Source organism: Dufourea novaeangliae, unplaced genomic scaffold, assembly GCF_001272555.1.
Source record: "Dufourea novaeangliae isolate 0120121106 unplaced genomic scaffold, ASM127255v1 scaffold89, whole genome shotgun sequence".
In the NCBI taxonomy this organism is placed as follows: domain Eukaryota; kingdom Metazoa; phylum Arthropoda; class Insecta; order Hymenoptera; family Halictidae; genus Dufourea; species Dufourea novaeangliae.
Genome location: NW_015373988.1, coordinates 244284 through 254187, shown reverse-complemented (window position 1 = coordinate 254187; position 9904 = coordinate 244284). Strand labels below are relative to the sequence as shown.

The window sequence follows — 9904 nt, the reverse complement described above, 5'->3', positions numbered from 1 at the left end:
AATTAAACAGACAATAATCTTTCCACGTACAAAACTAATAACAATAACTACACAGAATCATATCACCTGCAGGAGCGAGCATTAGATTATCCAAAAAGTTCATACAATTACTAGCTGGAAAATAGAAATCGACTGGCTAAATCGATAAAAAAGTATCGAACCCGTCGAAACAAACTTGGATTTGTTAATTTTTCCCAAAGATCAGACCAACTTTTCCGAACAGCCACATAGAATGGTAGTATCGTAAAGCGTTCATCGAAGAATTCCATTAACATCAATGGGGGGATAACGAAACCAGCGAATGGCGAAACGATTGCAACTCGAAAGCAACGATTGCAATTCACCGAATTCGATTGCATCGGCACGACGGCGTACGAGCACGGCCGCGCCCGGGAGTCATTGTTGCTGCGAAAATCGCTGCGAACGGGGCGTATTAGCCGCCCCGTGGCGTTTCTCGCCCATCTACACTTCCACCTATACTTATTCGTTCGCGTCTCGGCGTCGGCTGCTGCCAGAGTCGAAGGAACTTTCACCACCTCGGATAATATTCTGGGGATCGCAGGGCCCTCTCGAAAGCATTCAATTTGAATCGGGGAAGAGGGTGGGGCGTTTTACCGTCCGAAACAGAATTTCGTGACTCTGAATTAATGTTCGACAGACGAATTCGTCTGAACTTTGGTAATTTCGCTGTGGAATTATGGAGACTGTGATCCTGCAACACGTCGAACGGAATTGATTTCTGTCAACCGTTGAAGAATGCTTTAAATGTATCGACGAATAATCTACCGTGTATATTTTACGAAGTTCCGTGTACGTTTAATGTGTCGCAACTAAATTTGGAGAAACATTAATTTAATAACTGTTTGTCATTATTTAAATTTTTAAAGGAGAATTTCTTTTTTATATTCTACCCTGTTCTTTTAGTAATGGAAATTGTATTAATAACAAATACTTAAGTCGATTGACATTAATTACAATTTAAATAACGTAAGATAAATCAGATACGTATCCCTTATTTTTGACTGCTTAACAGAGATACGAAGTTTCATCAAAATCGGAGGGGGACACTTCTGTGCCTTCCCTTGTAAGGAAGGCATCAAGTCCCTTCACAGCAGTAGCTTGATCATATTTATCAGTTAGGACTTTTATAATTATCGGTTACGGCCTTTAACAAGTTACCAGATCGGTCATCCAACAGTAGTATCTGGATCGGTTTTATCGTCTAGGGCCCCTGACGAGTCAGGGGGATGATAATCGAACAGCAATAGCTTCTGCACGTTTATCGGTTAGGATCTTTAGCGAATCAGGTGGTTGGTTATCCAACATAATTAAGAATGTAACAGAGAAACGAGCTCCGAATGAAAATAGGCCGCCAGAGGCACACTCCCGTCCGGCCAGGTGAACACGCTGCTCAATTAAGGTGCTCCCGGTCCGAGTGAAATTTCTCCACCGTAACAATAACGTTTGCTCTTGCGTTCTCTGACCCCGCTCCGTGGTAGCCGGTAAAAGTCCGTGTTGTAATCTGGCTCACGGGGCAGACGTTGCGTAATAATTAAAACGCGAACACACCGGAGACGAAGAAGAAAAAGTGTGTAGGTATCCCGGCGCTGTGATCACGAAGGATGCTCGGACGCCCGTTGGCGTTTGCGCTCGAATGTTTATTAACGTTCTCCCCCCGCACATTTTTATGGATGACGATCGAACGTTTTTTCGGGAGCCAATGATGGGAACGTTTAACGACATTGCACGACGAAAAAAAAAAAGTAAATTTGTTTCATCGCTTTGGCCCGATAATAACCGGGCCTGATGAAATTCCTTCTGCTTTTTTTTTATCGTGGATTGATGCACGGCACCAAATTGATGTTGAATTGCTGTTAGTAGCAAAAAATGAATGTCCATATTTTGATATTATATTCGCGCGTTGTTGAACAGTTGCGAAATTCAATGCGGTTGGTATTGGAGTAAATTTTTCAGCGCTATCCCAGGACTTTGAATCTTTCCGTTATGATTCGAGGCAGTGGGCAGGTGATCTGTGTTAATGGATGAATTATTTTTCGATAAACTGGTTGTGTAATGCAAATTTCTTGGAGTAGAATTCCTTATACATGATTTTGATTTTAAAGGAAAGAATTATATTAACGTAGGTGGATATAACTCATCGATGAATTAAAGTATAACGAAGAAATCATTATGTATTAGCGAAACTGTAATTGAACAATTGAGTTCTAAATGAAAGAGAGTGTTTTAAAGTAAATTAGAAAGATAGGTGAATTGAACTTTCAATCAATATGGAACACGGTCTACCGTAAGGATGTTCGGAAAGATTAAGCGGAGATCACTTTCATTCCGTTACATCCTAGCTAAATGACTTCCTATTCGTATTATAAATTACTCGACTGATGAATTCCTTGCGGAAATCATCGGCACCTGCAACAAAGGCGAAGTGAAAGCTCCGTTTAGTAGAATCCTTACAACTTATTACCAACAGACAAATGAGTAATTCTTACTCAATGTATTACCGTAATAAAGAGAACGGAAGCCTAACAATATAATTAAAAAAGCATTAAACATTCTCTCCTTTTCTGGATTTAATTCCGAGGTATGATCTAAGATGGAGCATAAATGAATACATGGAAAGAATGTAAAAATGAAAGAGCAAACCTCTTTATGCCATTTCACGTATACTCATAGACTGGGGTCTCATTATCTGTGCGTAGACGTTAATAACAATTGCACAGAACCAAAAGTCAATTATCCGACTAATGTCTATGTATAGTCATTATATTAGATTAGTAGGTAACACAAGCGGCCTTTCGAACAACGCCAACTATACTATTATTATTACAATCGCGATTATTACAGTTATATTACAATCATGAAATACGTGAAATTTATGAATTTTTTGTTGCACCATAATATACTCTCTTCTATCGAGTATAATAGGAGAGACATAATTAGTTAATATTAATTTTTATTAAGAATCTCTATATTTTTATGTGTTCAATCGAAAGGGTTGTCAAGAATAGTTTATTTAAATCAATTCACAGGGGAGTCCCTGATGGATAATCTCGGAGACCGGACATGTCTTGAATCAAGTTAAATAAATGAAATGTCGTGCAGCGGGACAGCCGGCTGTAACATTGGTGTCAGACAACAATATATTTTAAACCACAGTGCGTCGCCGACCTCGTTCGAGCGGTATCCTAACATCGGCGATGCAACGTCTCGGCGCGGGGTAAACATTCCGCGAGCATCGAGATTATCTCTGTTCCCTTTCCCCCTCGCGATAAATGAATCATCGGGTGCTTCCTCCGGCAACGAGGTCGGCGAATTACCACATTGATGCCCCGGATTTTACCGAACAATCGACAGGGACCACCGTTTGGCTTTTAGGGTCGCACGACCCTGTGCAACCCAGACGCCACGGCCCCTTGATCGTGGATCATCACGATTCTCCCGTTCAGATTATGATGCCGTACGTGGATTGTTACACGGTTACAGTGCAGAAAGAGACAGAGAAAAAAACCAGAGAACGGTGGAGATGAACGGAGAAAGAGAGAGAGAGAGAGGGATCTGTTAAAGAGGGGGTTTGAGGTGTACACAGGATGGATGGGAGGATGGTAGGGGGATTTTTGTCGCGACGGTGGTGGTGATGGTGGTGGTGGTGGTCACGAAAGTTAGGTGTTATGAACGGCAGATGATGAACAGGGGAGGCGACAAAGGTGGGGAGATCGACGGAAGGGCGGGGAATCGCGAAGAAAGGCTAGAGCTATAAAAGAGGCGCCGGGCCCGACGATGGGCATCAAACACCTCAACATGAAGGTACGTGTGGCAAGAACGGTGAAACACGGTGCACATTTATTGGACCGAGAACACGACACTCCACGTTCGATCCATCCTTCGATATATCGGTTTTTCGCTCGAGACTCACCTGGTTTGTTTCTTCCGTTACAGGTGTTCGCGGTTACCGTCTTCTTGGCGCTCATAGCCACCACCTACGGTGAGTACCATTAATCAGGAACACGAGGTTCCGATGTGTTGGGGGAATTGTATCACGGACCGATCGTACGATTAGGGAGGCTCTGACAAGGGAAGAACGTCTACTGTCCGATTTCGATTTGAACGGGGTTTTGTGAGATGATAGTATACAGATTCATAATGATACTGTGTGAAATATTAGGTATAGATGCTCAATAATTTTAAAGATATAAACAAATGAAATTACGAACCTTCAAGGTATACTGTGAATATATAGAAAAATATTTCGACGAACGGGAATGGATTCGAGGACCTCCGAATTATGTCAACTTCACTTGTACCGATCATCACTTTCACGGCTACTGTCTCAAAGATCCCTCCACATTGGAGAACCAACTTCTCTCGAATCAAAACTCCATCAATATTATTCGCGAATCCCTGAATCTACGTCCGTAGATAATCTTGAAAACTCATTCCTTCCACTGCAAGCCTCCCCTAACTAAAACGATCTCGATTAAATTACAACACGTCCTAGAGATCTGCACTTCCATGTGCATTAGCGAAAAGACCCTCCATATTGGAGAACCAATTTTCTTCAAATCAAAACTCTATCGATATGACTCTAAACCCTTGAACCCAATTACATAAATACCCAAAAAGAACTAATTTCTTCCACTACAAATCCTCTTTAATCATCATAAACACCTAATCATCGAACCACTTCACATTCACATCTACCACGTCAATCGTCCTCGGCTTTTGCGGATTATTTATCTCTCTGATACGAATCGTGTCAGTAGCCAAAGGGTCAAACGCCCAGTCTCGGACGTTTAATTCCACGGATCCCTCGAAGGTATAATTCCACGGATCTCTCGAACGTCAGACCCTCGTCGAATCGTTCACGTGTTATTTCTCGCGGAGTTGCATACCCGATTCATGGCCTGAAGGAACGGTGGAAAGTGACCTGGCGGCCTCCACCGGTTCTCTCGACGAGTTAAAAAAACCGACGCGACGAGTGCACGCTCTTGTTTCGCCTTGCAGCTGGTTACATAAGCAGCGGCTGGTCCGGCGGCGGTGGCGGCAGCGGTTGGTCCGGAGGTGGCGGCGGCGGCTGGAAATCTGGAGGTGGAGGCGGCGGATGGTCCGGCGGCGGCGGTGGTGGAAAGATCATCAAGGTGATCACCGTGAGCGGAGGTGGCGGCGGATGGCCTAGCGGCGGTGGCGGAGGATGGCCGAGCGGCGGCGGCGGAGGATGGTCCGGAGGCGGTGGTGGATGGCCTAGCGGCGGCGGTGGTGGATGGAAAGTCGGTGGAGGCGGATGGAGCGGCGGCGGCGGTGGTGGATGGCCGAGCGGCGGTGGCGGTGGTGAGTGATATAAAGTTTATTTTATTCATGTGAACGAAACGTTCAATATAAGTGAAGTGTTGTCTATTTATTTATACACTTATTGAGAGTGTACAAAAATTTTGTTAGGAATTTTTAATAGTTTTTGTTTTATATATATATATCGCACTGAAGTGAGCACCTTGAAAAATTTGTGTAGTGATAGCGTTGATGATTCCGGAAGAACGTACCATCGGAATTAGAAAATTCGAACTAATTTCTTGCGTCGTTATCATAGGTACCAAAAAGATGTGGAGGTTTAAAGCTCAAGTTTCGAAGTTCGGTACATTTTTTAGCCATTTTTCATTGTAAATATAATTGCATAAAATCTCCAATCTGGTTACTAGTTTTGTATTTTATGTTTGTATCTTTTTCTATTTTGTCGTTAATATTAACGAACGATAATGTATGCTAACAAGTTTTCAGTCGACTGATCGGTTCGAACGGTTGAAACGCCAGGAAAATTAGTCGGTCCTGGAATCGTGAAACGCGTCACCCTTTCGCAGAAATAAATGGCCGGGTGGTGAGGGAGGCGTAAAGCGTCTAAATTTACCGCTCGCCGTTTAAATACCAATTAAGCTGTTTGCGGGGTCCCGACTCTGTAATAAAACTTCCAACGGTGGAAAACACGAACGAAAAAAAAAAAAAAGAAATCAAATAGAAGGGTAAAATGAAGCTCCAATCGAACGATCGAAAACCCTCGACTATCATTCGTTATCTGTAAAAGCGACATAAACACTCGATTCTGTTCCTCGTTTGGGCTCGAGGTTTCGCGATTAATTAACAGAATCACCCCGAGAATTAAACGGAGGAGAGAGAGAGAGAGAGAGAGAGAGAGAGAGAGAGAAAAAGAAGATGAAACAAAACAAACGGGGTTCTCCGACGAATTTAATTGGGGACGATATGACGTAACGAACAATCCCACGACGGATATGTATATCGTTTCCGCTCGTTTGATTAAAGGGACCCTGAGCTTACGGAATAATTAAAAACAACAATCCACCACCCCTTCCCCTCGGTAGGGATCCCAGCGGACAAAGAACCGTAAACAAAAGCCCCCGGGGACATCGTTCGTTGCAGAGACAGCGTACGCCCAAACCCGTTTTCCAACCCCGCCTTTCGATTAACGCACGCAAAATTCTTTTCAGGCTGGTGGTAAGAGACACCGTGATATCCGTGGATAATTAGAAGGAAATTTGCTCACCGATCACCAACCGCACATCTTGGCTGTAATTCACCGATTGTCGGTTCACGAAGGGTACCTTCGATCCCCCTCTTCTTAGGCGGACTCTCGTCGTGAAAACAGGGAAAACGAGAAAAGAGAAAGGATGAAAAAAGAAATGCTGAAAAACACTCCTCGAGGACCATGGTTTCCACGTGTTCCGCCGCCCAAAACCGCGGAAACAACAACGACATGGAAGAACAACGGAGACCCTCGAACCCTGTTGCGGGCAAACGCGACAAAGTTTTTCTTTCTTCTCCGAGACTCTTTGTCTTCCACGGAACCGCGACATCGACAAGGATGTGGTCCTCTCTACGGAAACGATGGTCGAGATCGACGATTTCGCAACGACGGACACTCGTCTTTTCAGCCTTGGACAACCTTTGGCTTGTGTATATTCGATTTTAGTGTTAGCTCGTGAACAACGCTGTACATACGCGAAAAATATCACGAGGAGGGTGACAGGGTACTCTTCGATGAAGCATTTAGCGAATAACATTGTAGATCTTGTAAATTGACACACATACACGTACAGTACGAGAGCAAAAGATTCACACATACATACACGTACACACCACCCCACGCCCTTCTACGGACACACGTACACAGAACGATTACACCGCGCAGGATTCGTTTCTTCTTTTGTACCTTCCTTTTTCTTTTATACGAACAGTCTTCGACAGAAGAACGTGCAACAATTAAAATCTCATTGACACGAATATTACGATCGATCTTGTTTTATTATTTCCACCCGAGCTTTAGTGTGACTTATGAGTGAGTACTAAAAATCCACAAATGTATGAACGAAGGTTTAAATAATAAAATAACTACGATAAAAGCATCAATACGAAACTGTATCAAAGTTGATGAGCGTTACTTTGAGCAATTATTAAAATTAATTTTCTGCAAATCAAAAGCAACTGAGATACTAAAGGTGGTTTTGTTAGATGGGACACCCTGTACCTTTCAAGCAAAGAGTAAGTTTCAACACCTGTCGTTCCGTACAGCACACACTGGCGGCCCAACCGTATCGTAACGAAAAACGAGTTTAAACGCGTGCAAATGCTCGGTATCTGATCGATTTCCTATCGATTTGCGAGAGTTCCGTGGTCATCTTGCAACGGGACCAGGAATGCGGGGGAAATTAAAATCGCGAACGGTCCGGGAACACAGGCGTGGCTGGGCCGCGATATTGCTGAACGAATGGATTTACTATCGGCCGGTGTCTAGCAATAACATTCCCGGTTACGATATTGCAACGGCGTAAATATCATGGACACACGGCTGTGGCGCGATGCTCTCGCAAATGATCGACTCTGAGGGTTTACGCGCGCGATAGCGGCGTTGGTTCCTCGTTATCTACGTCGTTTTTGGCGACTTCGCGACACCACCTTGAATTATGATACAGGAAACGGTGGTCATCGGCCATTCTTTTAAATGTTCGCGAAACCGGATTAAATCAACGCTGTTTGCAGACGGGATATACAATACTTGCTGTTTTGTGCACCCAGGCTACGTACACGTGTCGGTGCACTCGGTGAAAATGGTAACGGATTTTATTTTTGAAATGATAACGCTGCGCTGGGAATAACAATGAAAGATGGCATTTGTGTTGGGCTGACAGAATATGCTGGTAATTATGTAGATTCTGATTGATGGTTTTTACGCTGGGGTAAATGTAGATCGTAGTTAGCCCAACGTACTCGAGACACCGTGATTTGAATATGTAAGATGTAACACGCATGTCGTGCCAGACTGAACGGATCTGATATATATGAAATCGATACTGGCAGACGTAGCCAATGTGATACCGAGGTTTGGTAGAAGCGATGTAGACAGTAGACAAGGCTGCAAGTAGAGAACATTGGACCTGTCAAACAGGAACTTTGATGAACGATATTCGTATAGAATGAAATATGCAATTCTTAAATTGTGAAATAATTGTCTACATTCATAGGTGTCACATAGTCATATCAAACCTGATGGAAGCGATACTAAAAGCCTTGAAATCCGACGAAGACCTCGGCAGGTCGCTTAAGCCTGACACAGGTCATATCAGAACCAGTAGACCTGATTAGAGACCCGATGTATGTGGTGCCAGAGCCACCAGTTTCCATATAGGCAATAGTAGGCCTGACAGACCCGATACTGATTATAGCAGACGTTACGACAGCCACGATGGTCCCAAGGGTTCCTAGAGCCTTAGGGATTTAGTGGTCTCTGAGTTCCTACGTCTACCATATGTTCACTTTGACAAGTCTGGTATATAGTGTATTGCGTCTGAAGAGTTTAGTATGTTTTTTAGTTTATCTCACGTACCCAACATGTTGTATATGAGGCCTGAGGAGACTGGTATGTGACGTTTCAGGTTCAATAAGTTCCAATATACATACTTTTAACTCGGTAAGGTTTATTAGCCATGCAAATTGATTAGTTAAGATCTCAACATATACGCCATATATCTCACTTTTCTATAAAAAAAACTGAGACTCTCAGTCCAGCATCACAAATAAATCTTTCGTGACATAAATGGCATATTTGTCGCCATATATTTTAATGAACTTTTGCCTGGTGGATACGAGTATTGTCCTCGAACGACACGATGTCGGTAGAGGATATGTATCACCGCGAATTCAGATAACCATTATACTCAACTGATTTATTCGCGTGCGATTATAAATCTCCTAACTAAATGCTCACACTACGGGGAATCTATTTGTAATCCAATCAAGCACGATCTACATTTCAAAACTATAATTCTATCAGAACTTAAAGAATTATTATAACCGTGAATTAAATCCTGAGAAGGACGCAGTTTGTCGATTATTTTTATTGGCATGGGGGCTGAGGCTGCATCGGCTTCGTTTAAGTGAACTTTCTCGAACGTCTTGTTATGCACAGACCAGACGAAAAACACGTGAGATTAAGTAACTGTAAAAGGAATATGTCGTAATCACCACGCGCCATTCGTATGGAAATGCCAGAAATCCTCGGATGCAACTTTCATTCGTCGCGCACAGTTACAGAATCACCCCTCCGCGTGTATAATCGTCGGAACCTCCGGGGGTTTCCTTTAAGCGGAAAACCGCGTGTTGTTCGCGTGGTAACGAAGCGAATGGCCTGTTAATTATTTCATTTACCGGGACCAGTTGGTAGCGCCTCGTTTCCCATACAACTCGCCCACTTTCCCGAGAAATTTCACGCGTCGACTGCGTCGGAATCGATACCTACGAAACAGTGACGAGAAGTTTATGGGAGAAACAGCGTATCGAGCAACCTATTCGAATTCAAACCAGTTTCGAATTATCAAGTGCCTCGGTT

General features: G+C 43.4%; 1 protein-coding gene across 1 annotated transcript; it reads left to right on the top strand.

Moving 5' to 3' along the window:
- The first annotated feature begins 3816 nt into the window (after positions 1-3816).
- Positions 3817-8661, top strand: LOC107187410 (glycine-rich cell wall structural protein 1.0-like). The gene is made up of 5 exons (XM_015575513.1): positions 3817-3822; positions 3955-4000; positions 5020-5343; positions 8377-8437; positions 8541-8661. The coding sequence occupies exons 1-5, from the start codon at positions 3817-3819 to the stop codon at positions 8659-8661; spliced, it is 558 nt and encodes a 185-aa protein (XP_015430999.1).
- The last annotated feature ends 1243 nt before the right edge of the window (positions 8662-9904 follow it).